The sequence below is a fragment of the Phoenix dactylifera genome, unplaced genomic scaffold, assembly GCF_009389715.1.
Source record: "Phoenix dactylifera cultivar Barhee BC4 unplaced genomic scaffold, palm_55x_up_171113_PBpolish2nd_filt_p 000189F, whole genome shotgun sequence".
Lineage (NCBI taxonomy): Eukaryota > Viridiplantae > Streptophyta > Magnoliopsida > Arecales > Arecaceae > Phoenix > Phoenix dactylifera.
The window spans coordinates 695,675-717,895 of record NW_024067716.1 but is presented as its reverse complement, the minus strand read 5'-3'; the positions used below and the strand labels follow the sequence as shown (position 1 = coordinate 717,895).

The 22,221-nt window shown below is 36.6% G+C and overlaps 1 protein-coding gene across 2 annotated transcripts in view; it reads left to right on the top strand.

The window, feature by feature from the left end:
- The first annotated feature begins 1,492 nt into the window (after window positions 1–1,492).
- LOC103722590 (abasic site processing protein YoqW) overlaps window positions 1,493–22,221 on the top strand; it is a 32,387-nt gene continuing 11,658 nt past the window's right edge. The window contains exons 1-5 of one of the 2 annotated variants that reach the window (XM_026810580.2): window positions 1,493–1,780; window positions 1,873–2,044; window positions 2,889–2,974; window positions 9,057–9,169; window positions 18,203–18,268. In XM_026810580.2, coding sequence (XP_026666381.1) covers window positions 1,611–1,780; window positions 1,873–2,044; window positions 2,889–2,974; window positions 9,057–9,169; window positions 18,203–18,268 — 607 coding nt within the window. In that variant the 5' untranslated portion in view covers window positions 1,493–1,610. The remainder of the gene's footprint in view (window positions 1,781–1,872; window positions 2,045–2,888; window positions 2,975–9,056; window positions 9,170–18,202; window positions 18,269–22,221) is intronic. The other variant, XM_008813193.4, reaches the window with a different exon arrangement.

The window sequence follows — 22,221 nt, the reverse complement described above, 5'->3', positions numbered from 1 at the left end:
AGAGTCAACCCTAGACAAAGGCAAGTCGACCCTAGAATGGCCATAGAGAAAAGGTAGAGAGCTGAAAAAATTATCGTATTGGCGAGTCAACCACAAAATTCACAAGTCGACCCTAGTCAAGCTAGAATCGACCCCAGAAATAGTCGAGTCGAACCTAGAACAACAGATAGAAAGCAATGAAACTTAGTCTGTTAAAGAATTAACTCTTGAAAGCAACGAGTCGATCCCTAAACTGAGAGAGCTGACTCCACAAGTGCCATAGAAGAAAGACAGAGCGCAACAAAAATAGCAACAAGCTCGAGTTGACTTTTGAAGATCGCGAGTCGACTCTTGAATATCTCAAATCGACCTTAGAAAATAGTGAGTTGATCCCTTTGCACCCGAAAACAGAAATAACTAGTTTTTTTTTTGTGAATCAGAACAACCATTTTCATCTCACAATAGCTCTATTTACTGTCTAACGATTAGAAAAAGTGTTCCAACCTTCTCTAAAGAGTATAAATGTTTAGGAACACCAAAGAAAAATGCGAGCTCAAGCATTATAAAGATAAATCCACTAGAGCCAAAAAAAGAAAGCAAAAAGAGAGAGCTTCAAAGAAAAAATCCTTTAAGAGCTTTCATTGCAAGCTGAAAGATCACATATTCAATATCAAAGAGTTGGTGATATGCCTTCAAGAGTAACCAAGTCAACCAATATAGTCAAGCTCCATTTCTTGAGTTTGCTTTTATTGTTTAGAAGCTGTACTTTATTATATTTAAATTGTTTTTATTCTTTGTTGTAACAAGTTTTAGGGATTGAAAGTTGGGGGAAAGGTCCATCTAAATCTGGATTGTTTGTGTTCCCAAAAAATAATTAGTATAGATTTTGGTTAATTTTCTGAAAAATCAAGTAGGTTGTTTGTGATTCCGAAAAACAATCGATTGTAAGTTTTGGTTGTTTGATCTGAGAAAATCAACTGGGTTGTGCTATGAACCCGGAAAATATTTGGGCTATAATCTGGGTTATAAATTATAGTAAAATTTACAAGAAAAAAAAGTCTTGGAGAGAGAACGTAGGTGTAGAGTTGGCACCGAACTACTATAAATTTTTTGTGTTTACATTACTTGACCTGTTTGCTCTTATCTTCAGCATATTTACTTATTAATTTCCTGCTAAAGATTATTTTCTTCTATCTAGTATGAATTTCGATGCACTTAGTAAAAGTTTTCAACAATTCAATTAACTCTCTTCTTAGATTGCATAGCTAGGCAACAAAGATTTCTTTACACAAATCCCTGCTAATCTTGCCCTATAATTTGGGTTTCCCTCAAATTTAGATTCCCTGCAAATTTAGGTTTCCTTAACTATGAGTTGCTGGTAGACACATGAAAAACGAGAGAATTGTTGGTCCAAGAGAAAGACTGAAAATAATTTAATTTTTCTCAGTTGCTTAATGCATTAAAAATAAAATAATTGGGAAATAGAAAATAAAAGGCCGTTGGTATTTCCCCAACTCGACACCTTGGTGTTCCTCCTCGTTATATAATAAATTTTTTCCCGCCCCACTCTCGATTAGAAGATCAAGTCCCCAAGGTCGTCGGCGGACGGAGGGAGAGACAGAAAGAAGAGGATGTGCGGAAGGGCTCGTTGCACTCTCAATCCTGGCCAGGTCGCCCAGGCCTGCCGCCTCGCCGACGGCGGCGGCGACGCCTCCTCCATCCCCACCCTCCAAATGGATCGGTACTCTCGAGTCAATCTTGAATGTTCTTCCTATATTCCCATTAATTTCGAGGAATTAACGTGGGTGTGTTCTTCCTTTTTCTTGATTAATTTTCTTTTGAGCGAGCCATGATGGCGATTTATGTTTTTGATTTTTTTTTTTCGCTGTGCAGTTACCGCCCGTCGTATAATGTCTCGCCGGGGGCGTACCTGCCGGTGGTGGCGGCGCGGAAGGAGGCGAAGGGTTCGGGTGAAGGTCGAGAGGCCCCGGTCATCCACTGCATGAAGTGGGGCCTGGTTCCTAGCTTTACTAAGAAGACCGAGAAGCCCGACCACTTTAAAATGGTATCCGATTGTTTAACCCTCTCCTTATGTTTTTTTCCTCTTTTTGTGAACTTGGCCTGGGAAGGCTGAAAGTGGTGTATTTTCTTGAAGTTGGGACTTAAATAAGATCACTACCATGGGGTTCTGGGAGGGAGAACTGGGGATAGACCTAAGCTTAAGTATGCTTTTAACATAAAGATAAAGTGGCATTTAGAGTTACAAGCCCAAGTCTTTACCCTCGCACCAAGAAATTGCCGTATTTTCTGAAGTTGGGACTTGAGAGTGTCAAATATTTGCTTAGGATTTGGATGAATATCATGGTTCCAATTACCCCAATTATAGCAAAAATAAAGGCCTCTTTTGAAACACCGTTATGCCTTTTTATAAACAAAAATACGACGTGCTATTTGTCTAATATAGCTTTGATTGGGTTTATTTGTGAAACAAAAAAAAAAAATAGTGTTCATAATAACAGCAGTGAAATAGTGAACAGTAATGTGAAGTTGATTGTTTTCGCAAATCACTGTTTGTAAAAAGATATCCTTATAACTGGCACACAAATTTGAATTTAAATAGTATTTTTTCAGATGAATAGTGAAAAGTTGAAAATAATGTCCATTATCCCCATGTATAATGCCTTCTGTGATAGGACAATAGCTGAATAACAGCCTTCTGTAATAGGACAATAGCTGAATAACAGCTGCATTAGTTGTATGACATTGTTATTTATGCTTCACAAATATGTTGTTCAATGAAAGTTAACTACTTGGATTGGACAATTTTTTTGCAAGCTGTAACACTCTACTGCTGATCATAAAATGTCTGTTCTGGGGGAGAAATGTTAGTTTTATTCTGTTATATGCAGTTCAATGCTAGATCAGAGTCAATAAAGGAGAAGGCTTCCTTTCGTCGACTTATTCCTACCAATCGATGCCTTGTGGCAGTAGAAGGGTATGATAGACAGTAAATTTGCTGGTCTTTATTTTCTTATTCTGATGTGTTCTTTTTGTTCTTAGAAACATTTTTCTGAAAATAGAGTAATTTTCTATGCTGTGTCTTTCCTTTTAATCTCTCTCTCTCTCTCATAGTTGTTAAGTCATGCTATCACATTGAAGTTGGATATCTTGTTGAGATCAAGGGACAGTCTTTTTATTTGATTCATGGGGTAATTGCACTAATAAAGCTTAGCTGAAATGTGTGGTTACTTTGTTCTGGGTGTGAGTGTTTAAGTACTTTATGGGTAGTGATGTTCTAAAGTATTCATAATGTTAAATCCATGAAACAATGAGATTTAAAAATTCTAACCATTTTTTTTTGCTTTGTGTATATCCATGTCTCCCAACCGAGTCTGCAAGTTATTAATACTCTGTATTAATTTTTAATGGATTTCAACTTGCAAACATGGCCATATGGGTTATACGTAGCAATGTTTCAAAATGTGGTGCATACTATCGGATATGCAGCTGCATATGCATTTGTAGTCTCTTAACCACACCACATTACCTATGTATAGTATTATATGCAGTCATACCGCACGTGGATGAAAAAGTTGTCCATTTAGGATTGTGCAACCGTGTAAGTGGTCCTCTTAGTATTATATGGCTGCATATGTATCCCTACTTAGCACTTTGGAGTTACAACCTACATTTATGTGTTTCCATGTAGGTGAAACAGGTTCAATTTGATGGTTAGGTTTGATATAGTTTCAGGTGAGCCTGATACATGTATTAATAGTGATAAATGTTGATTATGTTATAATTATTGCTTTAGATTAGTTGTTATTGCTATTACTCATCCATAAAAAAAATATTATAATTACTCTTGTTTAAAAAAATATTATAATTACTCTTGTTAAAAAAATTATTATAATTAGTCTTGTTTAAAAAAAGTATTATAATTACTCTTGTTGTTATTATATTATACATATTTTTAATAGCTATAAAATGGTAATCATATATGCACCTACATATCGCATATGCACTTTGCGGTCCCTTGACCACACGCATCCATATTCACTTGCATATGCGACTTGCATACCGTGTATGAACTATGCGGTCCCTTGACTACTTGCATACCACAACCGTTTTTTAAAACACTATCATGGATACAACAAGTACTATATAGTCAACCAAAAGGGGTTAGGGAAAAGTTAGTTATATAGTGCACTTGGTGCAAAGCTTATAATGCAATTTCGAGCAGTATGGAGTCATTTTTATACCTTTTTTCTCTAGATCTTGTGTTGACAGAGTTACTTGGCATTTTAAATCCCTACAAGTATCTATCTTTTAATGTTGATATAAGTTGTGCAATTTCATGTTTTAGCAATGTAATTGTCCTGAAGTGGGAGTCGGAATAGGAAGGAATTTTGTGCCGAAAAAGTAGCTACTGGTAACTCAACAAAAATTCAGAACTTAGTCGTGATTAGGTTTTAGGTTGTGATAGATCATATCTTGACCCATAATGCTTCTCATGTAGTTTGGCTTAAGCTTGTTGGTTATCTTCGAGGTTAAGTGGGTAAAATGCTATCTTTAGGGTTGCAAATGGATTGGATTTTCATGCTTTTTATTTGGAGCTAACCTGAAAAGTGAAAATTAATTTAGTCTGATCTGAGCCAGTTATTTGATTTAAGCTTGGTTCATTATATTTATATTTGGTTGTTTGCCATTTTTATGCGAAATAGTTTGTTAATAGTGTCTATATTGTTGTTTAATTGTTTCTTTTTTGCCAATAATGTTTAGGATATTATTAACCAATTTATATATGTTTATTATGTTTTGTATTTGGATTATTCGTGACTTGACTCAAGCTAAAAAGCTTAATGGATTGATAACTTTAAACCCGTTCAAACCTGCCTGACTAGAAGTGGACTATTTTAGATTATTTGAAATTTTTGAACTAATTGAAAAATTGAAATATGGATTGGGTTTTTAATTTTGCCAAAGCTTGATCCAACTTGACTTACTTGCAGCCCTATGCATCTTAGCCGTTCATGGGAAATGGCTATAGTTTGAATAAAATGCTACTATACTACTGGGTAATTATTTTGAAGACAATTTGTTGAAAAAACTAAAGTATGATTGTTGATTTCTGCACTGAAAGGTGTTAAAAGAATGACGCAAAATTAGATAATCAGAAGCGAATTTGTGCTAGTGAGAGATTGTGGTATGAGCATAAGAAAGACCAATAGCATTTGGAAGTAAGAGATGGTACAATATGAGTTCTCCATGCTGGTTGAACGCCCATTATTGAAGAGTAATACAATAATCATATTATTTTTTGTAAAACGAAAACAGTGTGAGCCTTGGCGTACTAATAAGGTTGTTCTATGACCTGGGTGTCATGGGTTCGAATCATGAAAATAGCCTCTCTACATGCAAGTTAAGGCTGCATACATTTTACCCTCCCTAGACCTTGCAATGATTGGAGCCTCGTGCATTGGCTATCCTTTTTATTTTTTATAACCAAAGGTCTAATAGCATATTTAATTTTCCAAACTCATCATAATGTTGTGAGCATTTGAACAATGGTACATTAAAATGATTTCCCTAGGATATACATGTGGATCACTATTAATTTCTAAAATATGTCAAATTTACATGATTTTGAGTATGTCCCTCATATAGGTTGAGATAGTTTTATCTCAATTTTGAAGCAAATGACACCCTATGTTCTCTCTGTCTATCTTACCAAAATACTTTCCAAATCTCTTTATTGCTGGGCTTGATTCATGTTACATAAAAGGATTAAGTTAGGTCAGCTTTCAGAGACCTAAGGTCTCATTAACACATCATAAAATGCTTGACACAATTTCTCAGTCCTGTTTTTGATGGAAAAATTCTATCCTTTAAATAACCTGAAATTGTTTTATCTCTTCCTGTTTGTAAACTTGATTGTTCCTCCCCAATCACCATTTGTGGAAAGAAACACAATTTTGGATTCCTTGATCACCAGTTTACACCAAATTTTGCATGGCTTTAGTACTGCTTTGATGCAGTGCAAGTGGAAAAGGTTTTTAGTTATGTTGGAAATAAAGTAGAAGGTACAAAGTATTAACATTTCTTTTCTTTTTCTTTTTTCTTTTCCTTAAAATTGTATATAAATTTGTAATCGTAATGTTATTTTTTTCCTTTATTTCAAGATTTATCATTTTGACTTTTCTATGATATTCAAAGTTTATTCTCCTTTCCACATAGCATGCCTTTCAGTGCATTCAGTTCCTATCAAATATTGCCTGGAGGACTTATACTCATGCTTATCAGAAAAATGTCTAGAATGTTTAACTTAATGTGGTAATCATGAGCTTTCTATAATCCAGTGTTCATCTCAAATCCTTTTTTTTTAGCTGGATGGCATTCTATATTCATAAGAGTTGCTACTCACTTCAAGTAATGACCATCTTCTAGGTTTGTTGAAAAGAGCAAAATAGCCCCCTAACGGGTAACCACAACTTTTTAATCATGAAATCTTAGTTGGTTTGAAACATGGCTTCAATTGTTGGCCTTTCCAGTCCATTCCAGTCCGCAGGTACCATGTCTCCAGAAAACCTATTACTAGAGATATATTCTGATTTTGTAGACCTGAATAAGTATGTATGCTGATAGTCTCTGTAGTCTGTACTAGTGGGATCTATTCTAGCAGATTTACAATATTAATTAGCTGAAAACCGGCATTGGGTGTAGACTGTAGAGCCATGATATGAAGTAATTTCTAGTCTGTTGTACATGTAGTTCTCATGTATTTAGCACTTCAGTTTACTTTGAATACGTAATGCTTACATAGGCTTTTTTTTTGGCACATTCTTTTTTCTGCAGAAGCAGTCCTTTATTATCGCATTTTGGTGTTAAGATACAAGTTAATTATGCTGATGTGAAAGATGCTTTCTCAAACATATCAATATTTTAATTCCCTTTTTTCCTTTTAAAATTTTGTTTCAACAATCAGGTGCTGATATTGTCAAATAAGTAACCACAATTGTCTTTGACCAGAATCATCCATACAATGCAAAAGTTGATCTTTCTTGTTGGACTTCATATGTAGATGTAGTCTATTATTTATGAAGCTTATATAGGTGAATATTCCTTGAAATTGTTTCAAAATTTCTAACTGTGTCAGTTAAAGCCCATTGACACAATAAACTGTTGGGCTAACTCTGATGGGAGGTAGAGACACCTATCTCCTCTTGGAACTGGCTCTGCTTGAATCTAGCAATGAGTGGATCCACGGTGTTTGATTTGGGTGTTTTATGTGTACGTATCATACAAGAGCTCTTACCTATAAAATTATGTACTGACAGGGAAATAATAATCTCTGGATATATTGATGATAAGTGGAGATAGCCTGTTGCTAGACAATCTGGTTTGCTAACTAGAAAGATTGACTCAAACCCAAGATTGTTGTATAAGTTTCTCACTATGACATGCAAGAATAGAAAATTCTTATATAAAACTCCAGTTATCATAATTAAATCAAATTACGATGAATATTTTGTCATGGCTGAGTTGTTAGGTAACTTATGACTGGTCACATTGCTTGTTGGCTTGTTCCTGTTGTTGTAAAATGTATCGTTTGACCAATCATTGGATCTACCTTCCAAGTTTGACTTTGAAAGAGTTGGGTTCCACTAGGACCAACAGTTAGCATCTTGAACAATCCTTGCTTGATCCAGTTTCCTTGAGCTGAATTTTGAGTTGTTCACGCTGTCAAGTTGGAAGCTTTAGTAGAACAGGTTGATCCAGCAAGTTTCTTACATGCTAAATATTACTGCTTTAGTGATGTCAATGGACAAGAGGCAGCAAATCGGAAAGCCAGCTCTCGCACAGATTGGCTTTGAGTTATACTAGATACCTACATACTTCAGCAAAACATATAATTACCTACATACTTCAGCAAAACATATAATTAGGTCAATGCAGAAGAAAAATTACCCGGCTATGCATGCTATGATGGTCTACCTGATTTGAGAAGATTTTTTCCATGAGAAATTCAGATATGCGCTTGAGGTTCCAGTGTACTCTTCCATCATTGTGCTCTCAATAATACTATCAAGATCAAAATGGAGTAGGGATAAAAGAGAAAAAGCCAGAATCTGATCTTTATCAAGGTCTGAAGTTCTTTTAGTTTAGCGATATGGTATGTTCCTCTATCTCCCTCTGTATGTCTGTCACTCTAAAATCTCTTATGATGCCACGAAATTTCTAATTTGTTAAGGAAATGTCTAACATTCCCAGCTGGATCAGAAGCCATTGTAGCCAGCCAGCTGCTACCTTAGAGTCCATTTCAATCCATAATTTTGTATCTGTTGTTTCTTTCTAAATAATATTCTTTGAACCTTTGAAGGCTTAAAGGCATTTAACGTTGGATGAATTATGCTTGGAGCAAAGGCTGCCTGAGTATTTGAGAACTGGGTTTCCATTTTTATCTCTAACTGAACCACCACATGAAGAAATGGAGATATATTTTTCTGTCATAGTTCAGTTTCAGCCATTGGAGCAGGAAGTTTCCAGTTGATCACTGGAAAATTTTGTTTCCGCTACATCAATTATGGCAACTTCCCTGCTTCAGTTTTCCAGCTACATTTAGATAAAGAAGTTTAAACATTATCTGTTTGATAACTTAATAAGCTTGCAATCATGAACCCTTAGTTTCATCAGAAGCATTTGGTTAGTATTTCTTCTAGCTGTTAGATATTTAAATGCAAGGGCATAGTACATTTATCAAAAATATGATACAGGTGATGCAATACCCAGATGCTTTTTAGGAAAATTAAACGTTTACTGTCACATATATCTTGGGAAAAAAAGAATAGAAAAGATTGGCACAGATTTTCTGAAAATATATACTAATTTACTATTATAAAGGAAATGCTTCATTGCTTCTCTTTGAATGCCGTATACTTATTGGTGTGGACTTAGAATGGGAAGAGTCTAGGTTGCTTGCTATACGATCAGATCTGTTATTGTATATTCAATTTCTATTCTTTTTCTTTTTCAATTTAGTGTACTTAACAATATATGTTTTATATGTTGGGATGTAGATTCTATGAGTGGAAGAAAGATGGATCAAGAAAGCAGCCATATTATATACATTTTAAGGATCACAGACCTCTTGTGTTTGCCGCTCTTTATGATTCTTGGGTTAATTCAGAAGGTTGGTTGGTTTTTTTCTTATGTACAGTTTTAAAACTGCTTGTTCAGTTGATTTATGTGGCTGTTACTCTAAACTGACCTTTTATTTTTCACATTGGACCACTTTTTTTTTGATGTAAATGATGGTAATATTTGATCCTCATGTTAAGCATTAAAATTTTTATTTTTCAAATTTTGAAGGAAGTGAGCGAGCAGTCATGTCTGTAGTCATCATCAAGATCATTACCATCATTTTACTTATGTTTTTTTTTGATTGCCTCAACCATCTCTTTTAACTGATTTATTGTGTATCCTACTTATTAAACTTCTTTATTTTCATGCTGACCATTTTTAGTCCAAGTAACTTCAAGCATCAATTTTTGTCACGAAAATACCGCATGCTTTATATATCCTTAAATCAATACTAGATTTTTAATTTAACTTACCATAGTAACAATCAAATCTGTAATGTGTTTCTTAAAATAGGAGCAGGGTTGATTTTTGTAGCAGTGCTGTATGGATGCGGAGCAAGAGTTAGACCAGCACACATATCCAAGTATTTGAAATGGCAAGAAAAGAGAAAAATAGTGACACATAAGTAAAACATAAGTCTATTTAGGACTCAGTTATATGATATTAGCCTGTTCTAGCTTAATACATGATCAGGGAGATCACATCCTGAGCTACAAACCCAGGTTGAGGGCATGGGTAATATACATAAGCCTTTGCTGAACAACAAGTAAGAAAAGGCCGAAGTTGAAGCTGGCCTTCAGAGCAATAGAGTCTTGACAGCAGTTGGGAGCCAGTTATCTCAGTGACTGCCTCAGTAGTTGTTGAAGTTCTGCCTCCTAGTCCTGTGCCATGAGTTTCCTCAGTGTGGGGTCCTTATGCTTGGTTGTTTAGATTGCAGCCAGACCCAACTACCTTCATTCATATTGTGGAGAGTGAGAGAAGAAGAGTCCAGCCAGGATTCTACTTGGCTTTATTAGGTGGTTTTTACTGAGCTTATTCTTATCCCCACTAATTTGAGATAATATCTATCAGAAATTAGGGACATTCTGGTAGTCGTCATTCTCAGCACCTTATCTTTATTTCTAGTGCATTGGATCGAAGTGCTGCTGAAAGAAAATTCCTTCCTTCCAACCACCTATGGTTTCATAATGCTTAATGCTTGAAGCTCTATGTGGTAAATGGTTCAATCTAAACCAAATGTGACATAGAACAGGTCTCCATGGCTACTGCTGGCTGATCTTATAGTTTCTTAGCCTCTCAATCTGTGGCTCGTACTCATCTATGTTCTTTGTAATGGGAAGATACCACATTCAAAATCTGAAAATACATGATCTATAGATTTCCTGATCCCAAACAAATCGAAAACAATCAATAGAAATGATGATGTGCATATCTGAAACTCCTATTAGATAGCAGAGAAGGTGAAACACCTCAAGACCTTCAGGTCTTGGCTGGATCACCTTTAGACAGCCTTCTTCTTGATGGGAATGAAGATCAACTACACTTAACGGGAGAGAAAAACTCAAGCCCTTGGAGAAGCCGAACCTCCACTTGTTTACAACTACCCATGGTGGAGTGGGAGAAGAAGAATCCTTATCCCCATGCAAGAGAAACGGTGGAGGGCAGGTGGTGGAGGAGAGGTAGTGCTTCTCCATTGGTCAAGGAGAGGAATGGGAGTCGATCTCTAGATGAGATAGAGATTGACTCCTGCTGCTTAGTTGAGCCTGAGCTTCAACATGACCTAAATGTTTCTCCCAATTTTTTTAGGTAGTGACAAATAATGATATATTAAAATAAGCTACTTTGTTTTAAATAAAAAGTCTCTCAATGAAGGCTACCAAAGGTGGGACCCACTTGTCAAGGAATAAATTACAAAATCATGATGCTTCATGTCTCCACCCATCATAAAACTCCACACATCATAGAAAGGAGCATTAAATAAAATTAATTGCTCCATCTTTGCCGTCATGCATCTACTTCTAGAATCCCTTGAATCAGATGACGAAAATTGAGCAACTTCACTATTATTCTGTAATCATCCAATCAAGCGAGTTTGCACAAGAAAATCAATTTTGAAAAAAAAGAGAACTATAATAATTAATCTATGAGTCCATAGTATCCAATATTCTGTTGAACAATACTCTAAGAAAATGAGTTTAACTCAATAACTAAGCCAAGGTCATGCTTATGCCTCATAATTGGGCATTGATAATATTATGATTAGATTACATGACCAGGTAGGAAAAGTGTGTCATACTTATGCACCATGATTGTGCATCAATAGTTTGTCATGCTTACACCACATGACAGGCCATCAATAATATGCCCCTCTTACTCCTTGTGACCAGACATCAATAGAAGGTAGCTAGTTATCTCATACATGATCAAGCCTTATACTAAAGTATCCAAGTATTCTCATCAATATTCCAATGCGAGCATCATTAATTATCAAGTATCATAAAGGTTGGATTCATAATTTCATCAAAACATCAATTTCAGGTTTGAGAGTTGTCAATACACAATGATAGATCCAGATTGAAGCTATTCATGAAAATATTCTCTAAGAATTATTATAATCTACAACTTTTCCTATGGTATATATATATATATGTATATACATACATACATATTTATATATATACACTTATATACATATATGCGCACATATATACATATATATGCATGCATACGTACACATATACATAAGCATATGATACATACATATATACACATAAACATTCATATGTACATACATACATATGTACATTTGTACATATGTATGTATCTATATAAAACAAGGATTCTTACAAAACAAAAGGGAACATGTAAGAAAGACGCTTATCTTTACACTCCCAACTGAAAACACTACAATCCAATACCTCAACACCTCAAATAATCTAAAACAAATTAAATTATGGGATAAAACACTAGTTCAGTAATCATCCTAGACTTGCCAGTAATCATCCTAGACTTGCACCAATAGTGACTGCTACAAACAAAAACTTATTTATTCCTATTCGGGTTTCCTAAAATAACAAAAATTTTCATTTAACAACTAAACTAATTATACTTCCTACGTACAGAATTTGAAGTCCTAAAGTAGGATAACTATCGGCGGGAACGTAGGGTGCCATAAGTCAATATCTTTGTAATTAATCATTGATTTTGGAATGCAAAACAACTTTAAACTTTTGAATGTTTTTTGACTAAAATAGCCCTAGATTAAATATTAGACATGGGGTCTCCTTTCTTTTCTTTTCCATTATTCCCTACTTTTAGTCTTTGATTCAACAACGAAGAAGTCTGATAGGCCAACATCATCGCCTCCTTGGCCCCAAGAGCATGGACAAGATGATCTTCACCTTTGACAATGTCATCATCACTAATGATGACACCACCATCATCAATAAGGTCGTCGTCCTCTAGCCCACCATCAAGATGCTTGTCGACCTTTTCTACTCCCAGTGATGACACCACCTTCATCATCATCCTTGCAGATGCTCTCGTTCGCCACTTCTGCTCCATCCTCCTTACTAGCATCCACCCCCATAGCCATCTTTGATGCCTTCCATCACCTCTTTCTCCACACCATTAATGTCCTCTGCCGTGTTGCCGTTCTCCTCGATCTCTCTAACTGTAGTCCCTTGTCAAGTGTGCTGCAACCTCCCTCGATACTGCTCAACCTTGGGATGGTGAAGAAGATCATGATCACTAGTTGCAATGTGTTTCTCATCCAAAAGAGTAATTTAGGGGATTGTGACTGACCTCTTGCTACACTACCTGGCCTTGGCCAAGGCCAAGATTTTGGACGTCAAGGATAAGCTGATGGATGAGATTGAGTTCATCACAAAGACACTAAACTATCTGCCTATCACTAATATATTAAGCATTTTTAGGAGGAGAAGTTGGGTTTTGTTGACTTGGTGGAAGTGGGCTTTTTTGGGGATGTGAAGCTTGTAAAGATCATGGGGAGGACCATGTCTTTTGCCCCTCTCTTGTGGACCTCGTTGTTAATAACCTACCACCTCAAGAAACACACTTGTAAGAAGTTCCCCTTTCCCAAGCTTCCAACCATCACTATAGTCAACGAGGCGCCAACTACCAGCTCTTCCAATCCTTCAAGTCCCTTCACTCCCTCATCGTCCGCCCCCACCACAGTGAGTGGCGCGCCATTGAGTCCTTTGTCTATCTCTCCCTCTTCTTTGACATCATCTAGAGCAACAAGATCTCAACCACCACTTCTTGCATCACCCTCTTTGCCATCATTCATAAGATTCTCCACCTTAACGTCTTCAATGGGCACACCTCAACACCTGCGAGATCATCCACTTGTATGATTTGATGCAAAGGGGAAGAGGTTTTAGTGTTCATGGACCCCTAGTGGAGAGTAACCAAGGTTGAATAGTTATTTATCATCCTTAGTTAACCAGGGATTACGGTTCATTGGGGCTATGGAAGGTTAACAGAATGTTCTATTTACAATTTAGATAGACCTTTTCATGTTCAATTTGTAAATATTGATGAGAGGATGTTTTATATTTAATTTTGACAAAATGTTGGGTATGATTTGCAAAAAATCCAAATGCGAAGAGAAACTTAAGTTTTGAGAATTGACTAGTGTTTTAAGTTTCCAAAATAGTGCTTGATTTAGAAATATACGGAAAAACATATTTTACATTAAAATTTATAGGTAAAAGAATTCCCTGGTTTGTGGGGTTTTAAGTAGTTTTCAAGAGCTGTTGAGTTTTAGGGTTTCTAAGGGATATCTAGGCTTGAAAAATTTGATTATAAGGTTTACAAGGAATAATATCTAACATGACTTCAAGAGGCAATAGACTAATTTACACTAAGGAAACCTTAGAGTTTGAAATTTGGCTCAAAGTTGAAAGATATCAAAATTTGGGAAGAACTTAAAGGCTTAGAAAGCACCACGTAAATTCCAAGGAAAATGGAAAAGTTACTTACAACGTATAGCCTAATAGAACTCTTAATTCCTTGTCCAAGCTTTTCCTCTTTATCTTCTTGACTTCTTTAGCCCAGTTCCCCTTCCTTTTATTTCTCTTTTCATGGTCGATCCTTCTTGCCTCTATTTATACGAAAGGTAGGTCTCTCTAGCAAGTTGGGGCTATTGGGTCAATTTATCTGAATATGCTGCTTGTCTAAGTAGGTCTATTCTAGGACTTAAGTAAGTAGACTACTATAAGGAGAGATGGACTAATAAATAAATAGTCAAGCTATTGTACATAGACTTATTAAACATATTTAAGCATATATCCATTTAATTAAGATATTGCAATTAAATAAGGAAAAATTGTCATGACTAGGAACCTCGCTCGACTAAGATCCAAGTCTATCTTGGTCAAGGTTTCAATCTTGGACCAAACTGTCTGGTATGAGGCATGCCGTACCATTTCAATAGGATATTGGTACTTAGTATGCCTCCCATATTAAGTGTCAGTATTGAGGTATGCAACGTATCGGCAGTTTACCAGTTGGACACCGGTAGAGGGTTCGGTATTGGATTGCAAACCTTAGTCTCGATTTTCCAATGGACTAAATATTTACACTAATCACTAGTTGTGTAAGCTAATAATTCACAAAATATATCTTCAAAATAATTTATTTGTAAAAATAATGATCATTTGATCGCACAACGCAAATTGAATACCATCCAAATTAAATTTTTACATCTTATAACCTTGAATAAAACAACGTCCATTTACATATGATTATCTTACAATACAGAAAATAACTCTTAAATCCTCACAAAAGTTATTCAAACTTTTTAGTAGTTTAATTCAACTAGTCTCCATATTGAAATATAATGAGTAAGCTACATAGTTCAGTAACTAGCTAAACTTAGTGAACAAGATAGAGTTAAGCAATCTTAATATGATATAAGTATTAATATTTGATGCTTATTGACACTCAAACATTTAGAAAACGACATTTCAAAGGTGCAATCAAAATAGATACATTTTCCAAGATATCACATTTCAAAACATTGAAAATCAGAACAGGTAACATTTACTAGTGCATTTTATTTTGAAAGCATAGAAATGCAATTGAAATCACTTTATAGAATCAAATTAATACCAGCTGGTCAATAACCAACTATTATACCCATTGGTCAAGGATAAGAAATGTCGAACCAACCCAAACCCGACGGTTTGGCTTGTACCAAACCGTACCAAAGCTGTCTTGGGACAGTTCATCCTCTTAGGTCAGTTCAGTATTGTTTTATTGATAAAACATCTTACCCCCATGGATTGCTTCTATTCGGCTTTGAGATCCCTCGACTTTGCTCTTTCGAGATCCCTCGTCGCGTCCTTCGCTCATTTGCTCGTCTGAAAACCTCGTCTCCTCGACTGCTACCGGTAAGTCCCACCGTCTCTTGCCCCCTCTCTCCCCTCCTCCCTCCTGCTCCTTCTCAGGTAGGCTTTCCCCCTCTCTCCCCCCTCCCTCTCTCTCTTCTTCTCTCTTTCTCTCCCTCTCCCCCCTCTCCCTCTCTTTTCTGCCGTCTTTGTTTTGGAATGGGGGAGAGTGGAAAAATTTCCATTTCAAGCACTTTTTTTTAAATTTTTGAATATTGAACTAAAGTCAACGAATCATATGCCGTTTTCAGCTCAAAATTTGGAAATAAAAAAGAGGTCCAAAATGGACCGGAATGTCATGATACCAGTACCGTATCATACCTCCGGACAATCGGTACGGGTCCCAATGCCGGTAGAGCCAACCTTGGTCAAGGGTTCACTAATGCACCAACTGTTATACCTGTTGGTCAAGATACACTAAAAAGCAACGAATACTTGTTGGTCAAGGGTTCATTGCTGGAAAATAGGTTTCAGTTCAATTAATAAAACTTGAGACTTTTCAAATAAAAGGATAGATAGCATCTAGTTTTGATTCAATAAAACAAAATATAGATAAGGTGATTCAAGTCAAATGGGATGCTGGGATTTAGAACTAATTGTGTGTAAAAAGAGATTGAAGGTACATGATTATAAAGTCTATATAGATAAGGTGATTCAGAGTCAAATAGGATGCAAGGCCTTAAAACTAATTGTGTGTAAAAAGGGATTGAAGGAACATGATTATGAAATCTAGACCATGAATCAATGGCTTAAATAGTAGGATGCCACTGTATGAGGATACTTACCTTCATGTTTATTTTGTATCCAAAACCTTCACACCACCAAACTCATATATAGATAAGGTGATTCAAAGTCAAATAGGATGCAGGGATTTAAAACTAAATGTGTGTACAAAGAGATTGAAGGAACATGATTATGAAATCTAGACAATGAATAAATGGCTTAAATAGTAGGATGCCTACCTTCATGTGTATTTTGGATCCAAAACCTTCGCACAACCAAACTCATAGAGGATTAAGGAACCCTATATAAATGATAAATGTATGTTTTGAAGTGGATTTCACATACAAGCAATGCTGTTAAAGTAAAGAAGGTTAGGAAGTAGACTAAGTCCAACAAATAACCTCCAATAACCTAAAGACAATAAGAAATTGTGTGCTCAAAAGAGAAAAAAACCCAAAAACTCTAAAATAAGGTACAAAATGATTTAATTGTGATTGTAGAACCTTAAGAGAAGGATGGACAAGGATTCATTAGCAAATAAAATGCGACAACTGGACTTTGACTTGGGTTGTTGGAAGGCTATAATGCCATAAAGGTACAAATTATGATGGTTCCTATTCAGAACGTGGAAGCTACATGCTGGCTATGAAAAACTGAGAAACCTAAACAAGAGATTCACTATTGTGCCAGAACAATTAGATGGTTAAGTGAGTCCTGCAATGTTTTAGGTTGTTCCATGTGAGTTTAGGGGGTTTAGGTTTTGACTGGCTGGAGTGCGGCACATTCAATCTAAAGAGGAGAATATCACCTTAACTACTTGGAGATCTATACCTACCAGTCTTAAGGTATTCTAAATATGAAAATTGATGAAGTTTTCTCTTGTTATGCATTATTACTTGTCCATGTAAGTAGAGGTCAAATCCAATAATTCTTGTGCTGGATGGATGATCCATGACCATCAATGAGCTATTTATCAAAAGAGAAAAGACCATCAATGAGCTACTTTGCCAAAAGATGAATTGGAACCTGATGGTGTACGTTACAAGGAGCATTATCAAAATTCAGAGATCCTCTGACTTCGCATTTTGGGCTGGGTATGACTGTGTAAATAGGATATTGAAGCTTTGAAGGTTTCAGTCCATTTATGGAGCTCTCTACTGGGTGGACAAGCCTCACATGATATCGGTTAGAATCCTTTCTAAAGGATTTTTTTTCATATGATTTATGATCTGATGGAACAAAAATGGCTTCATAAGTGTTGAAGCGATGCATTTTTTTGAAGGAATAAAGCCACCCCATTTTTAGAACCCATTCCAGCCTCTATATGTACTATAACATTCATGTATGTACTGATAAAATGGTAAAAACAATGAAAAAATGCACCAGGACAATGTCATAAACATTGTTGTTCTATAATGTACACATACACATAAAGACATATAAATTATGTTCGAGCTAACAAAAAGTGTAAGGTTTTCATGTTTTACATTATATTATTTCGGTTGTTTCCATGAATGTGCAACTGTTTTCTGCATATTACAATCATCCACAAAGAAGACTATCGGACTCTGAAGATAACAAAGATTGCTTTTCATACTGGACTGCGCCATATAGTAAAATATGCACACTATATCTTATAAGCCTACAAAATGCATTTGAGGAAAAAGTGATTTTCTAATGGAAATGGAACGTCACTATAAGCCAAGCATGTCATACCAAATATATCATTGTCTTGTATTAGAAACCTCAACAAATTAGTTTAGTTAATTTCTTGCAGAAAGTTATGAGCTAAAACCAATATAAGGTAGTTTGTTGCTATTTCTCATATTTTTTTTTTATCAAATATTTTTTCTTTGAATTTCATATATTTAGAACGTCTTCTTGACTTTTTTTTTAGAGTTTCATGGCTTTTAATTTGTCTAAATTTGCTTTGTCCTTTGTCACAGGAGAGATTCTTCACACTTTCACTATTTTGACAACTCGCTCCTCAACAGCCTTGCAGTGGCTTCATGGTTAGCTATGTTAGTTTGTTCAATTTCTTGAAATGGAATAATATTCATAAAAATAATTTGTGAAAACAAGGTGTAATGCAAGATATTAAGGCTGCCCGTAAGGTATAAGCTTCACAAACTTCCCTTTGATGAAACAAATAATTAGAAAATTAAGAAACTGATATGGAAGTGGCATAGTAAATGATTAAGCAAAAGGAATTATTTCAATCATGAAAGAACTTTAAAAAGAAAACAAGCTTTTTGATGATCTTTGGTCTGCAATCTTGTGGCTTGCTTTTATGGTAAATTCCTTGAATGTGCATTATGGGATACCTAAAACCACTATCAAAGTTATGATGGAATTTGCTACACAACTTCTCAAAAACTGTTGTTTTATAAATGGGGTACAGATCGGGCTCCTCTGTGCCTTTCAACCCCCAAATGCAAAAGTGCTCGTCTTTCACAAATTGTTTATGCCAGTCATAATTGCGTGACAGATATTACCTTATAAAGCTATCGATGCTCAAATTTGTGGACAGCATGCAATTTATTGATATCTTGGTGTACTATTCACTTCTCTTGATGCACCATATAAACAATACGCGGGAATCACTGCTACATACTTCCTGATGCTAGTATTGTGATCATATTAACAATTGTCAAGACATATTTAGATCTTGCAAATAAACTTAAAATTTGCTGGTAAAAACCAGATGCCAAATTTATTGTGACCTTTTTTTTATGTTGTGCATGCTTGAGTCTTTCCCATAATAGTCTCAGATAATAGCAAAATTTGGATGAAGAATGAATTTGAGAGGATAGATTATGAAGAATGGTGGATCCTGCGAGACAGAGGATCCCCTTCTCAAGTAGTGGTAAACAAGGTCATTGCTAGCCCAAGATCTCGAAGCAAATATAGAAGAACAATCACAAACTTCAGACAGAGAGGAAAGCTTCACTATGTCATGAAAGGCTTACCAACTTCCAAAGACAAGCTTGACAAGCAAAGTTTCATAAGCTAGCTTCACTGAAAAAAGGAACTACTTCTTCTTGTTCAACATACACATGCCAACTTGCAAACATGAAGATTAATGGTGGTTTATGGAGATGTGGTAGAGTTTCTAAAAATTGTCTAAATGGGGTGAATCTAGAAAAGTGAAGAAGATGTTGCCTTATCTCATGGAAGTCCGATCATTTATGAGGGATAAGTAGGTGGTAGAAAATGGTGCTCTAGGAAAGAGATACTTGGATGGTCTGATAATAAATGGGCACATTCAAAAACCAAATTTGGTGGCATTCATGGTGGGCACTGGAGGGAAATGGGCCGATGTAGATGTGTCTTAGGATATGGGTATGTATGCCTTTCTTTAATCCTTTTGTATGGCATATTTTTCTGTCCTGTAGTCTATTTGTTCCAATCCAGGCTCTACATGTTAAGCGCATCTATAAGAGGGGTCTGGTACGATACACACATACTGCAGATTGTATTGACAAAATGAACCTAGTGCTATGCATTGATATGATTGGTACAACGTTATTTGGCCTCTGTTATCTGGTTATGGTTTCTTATTATGTTTTCTTTTTTTAATGCTATGTTTTCAAATGAATTAGGTGAGACTATCAAGTTAACTACTCAAGTTTTTGTTTTTTATGTGTGCTAAAGTCATTAATATGCATATGTATTACCCAAATCATATAACTTGAATATAAAATATTATGTGTGAAAAGCAATTAGCCAACTAAAAATCATAGACTTATTCTACGAGGGGTGTAGTTGGGTATTGTAAGTATGAGTAGTGGATTGATTAATTTTCTATTGAGCAAGTAAAAATCCATTTAAAATGTCATTCAACAATTATATCATATTCTTTAGAAGTTGATATGCAAATGCAATTCCTCACCTTAGTGCATGTGCAAGAACTTGGCAAGCTTATAGATGTCCTCATCGAGTATCAGGTCCACATTGTGTGTCCACTTGATATAATCTCGACACCGCTCCAATATCATATACTGCTGGTAGTGTGCATGGTATTGCTTGTACTCATTGTATTGCATAGGTCATTCCATGGGTATGATTATCACCATAAATGGAGAATAGTGGGACCCCGTAAGGTAGAACAAATAGATAGATCTGAAGCTTTGTGGTCATACCAAGGCTCATGGTTGTACCTGCCTGAAGGAATATATGGAGGGTAGCCATATCCGCTGAACTCCAGATTGAAGCTGCTCTTACTAATCAATCTAGAGGAAAGTATCATTTATATTTGGCGTCATATTAGGCATAGTTTACAACAAGGAATGCCGTACCGGCCCGTACCGGCCGGTACAAACCGGTCCGGTGCTTGACCGGTACCGGAGACAGATGAAAACCGGTATATCCGGTTTTCATCTGCGAACCGGCCGGTACGGGCCTCGTACCGGTGCGAACCGGCCGGTTCGCACCGGTACGGGTTTTTTTTTTTTTTTAAGAAACCACAGCGCTTCGCGCTGTGGTTTCAAAAACCACGCGCGACGCGTGGTTTTAAGGGAGAAGTGGCCCACGGGCCACTTCTTTCCAAAAAAAAAGTTTTTTTTTTTTTTTTTTTGGGAACCACAGCGAGGCGCTGTGGTTCCTAAAACCACCGCGTGGCGCGTGGTTTCAAAAACCACGCGCCGCGCGTGGTTTTAAGAAGGAAGTGGCCAACGGGCCACTTCTTTCAAAAAAAAAAAAATTGCTGTGGCCGACAGGCCACAGCTTCTTTTTCTTTTTTAATGGGAAAGGAAGTGGCCTCCGGCCACTCCTTCCCATTAAAAAACAAGGAAGTGGCCTCCGGCCACTTCTTTCCCATCAAATCAACGAAAGAAGTGGCCGAAAGGCCACTTCTTTTCTGTTAATCTGGGATTAACAGCACGATCTTAAGCCTCTCGTTCGGTTATAAAAACCGAACGAGGCTCACTTCTTTCCCAAACAATTTGAGGTTGAGAGGTTCTATTTAAGGTGCGGAGACGGAAAGATTTGAGAGATAGCGAGGAGGAGGTCCTGCCCAAAAAATCCAGCGGAGACTATTTAAGGTGCGGAGACGGAAAGATTTGAGAGATAGCGAGGAGGAGGTCCTGCCCAAAAAATCCAGCGGAGACTATTTAAGGTGCGGTTTTTTTATCCTATATTATTTCATTAATTTTGTTAATAATTTACTTAAAAAAATAGTTTATAAATTACTTAAATAATAAGATAATGCAAAAATTTACTTTATTAGCTTAATTTTTTGATAAGTTGTCCTTTTATGATAGAAATGGAGCCATCAAGAAAAACGAACCCTGCAAAGCGTGATATTGGCTGGTCTTATGGGCGAAGACTTGGAAGTGAGGGGCAACGACACCAGTTTCAATGCAAGTTTTGCGACAAGGTTTTCAAAGGAGGAGGGGTAACCAGGTTGAAGCAACACTTAGCCGGAAATTCCGGTGAGGTTGCTACGTGCCGAAATTGTCCTAACGAGATTCGTGTGCTGATGAGGCAGAATCTTGCTGAGGCCAAAGAAGCGAAGGAGATGGCTTCCAAGAAGAGGGCGGAGGTCGATCGCCAAGCGGCAGAGCCACCTTCCTATCACTCTAGGGAGCCAGAGGAGGTCGAGGATCTAGATGAGGAGGAGGCAGATATTCAGGCGGCCATGCATGCAAGCCTGGATGATCAGTGGCAGCACGAGGAGGTGGCCAAGCATAGAGCTCGATTTGGGCCCTCTGCATACGAGTCGGGCGGCGGTTCTCGAAGCACTAGACAAGATCCAGAGTTCTTGAGGACAACTTCAGTAAGGGAGGGCGTCGGCAAAGAACGTGGCCAGATTGCATCTATGCTGGATAGTTTTGGTAGCCGAAAGAAGTCATCTAGAGGAGTTCCAGAAGGAGCGACAATTCATGATGTAGATCCGCATGCTCTCCCCAGTAGAGATTCAAGGCAGCAGAGGGTAGACACAATGTGGATGAAGGATAAGAAGAAA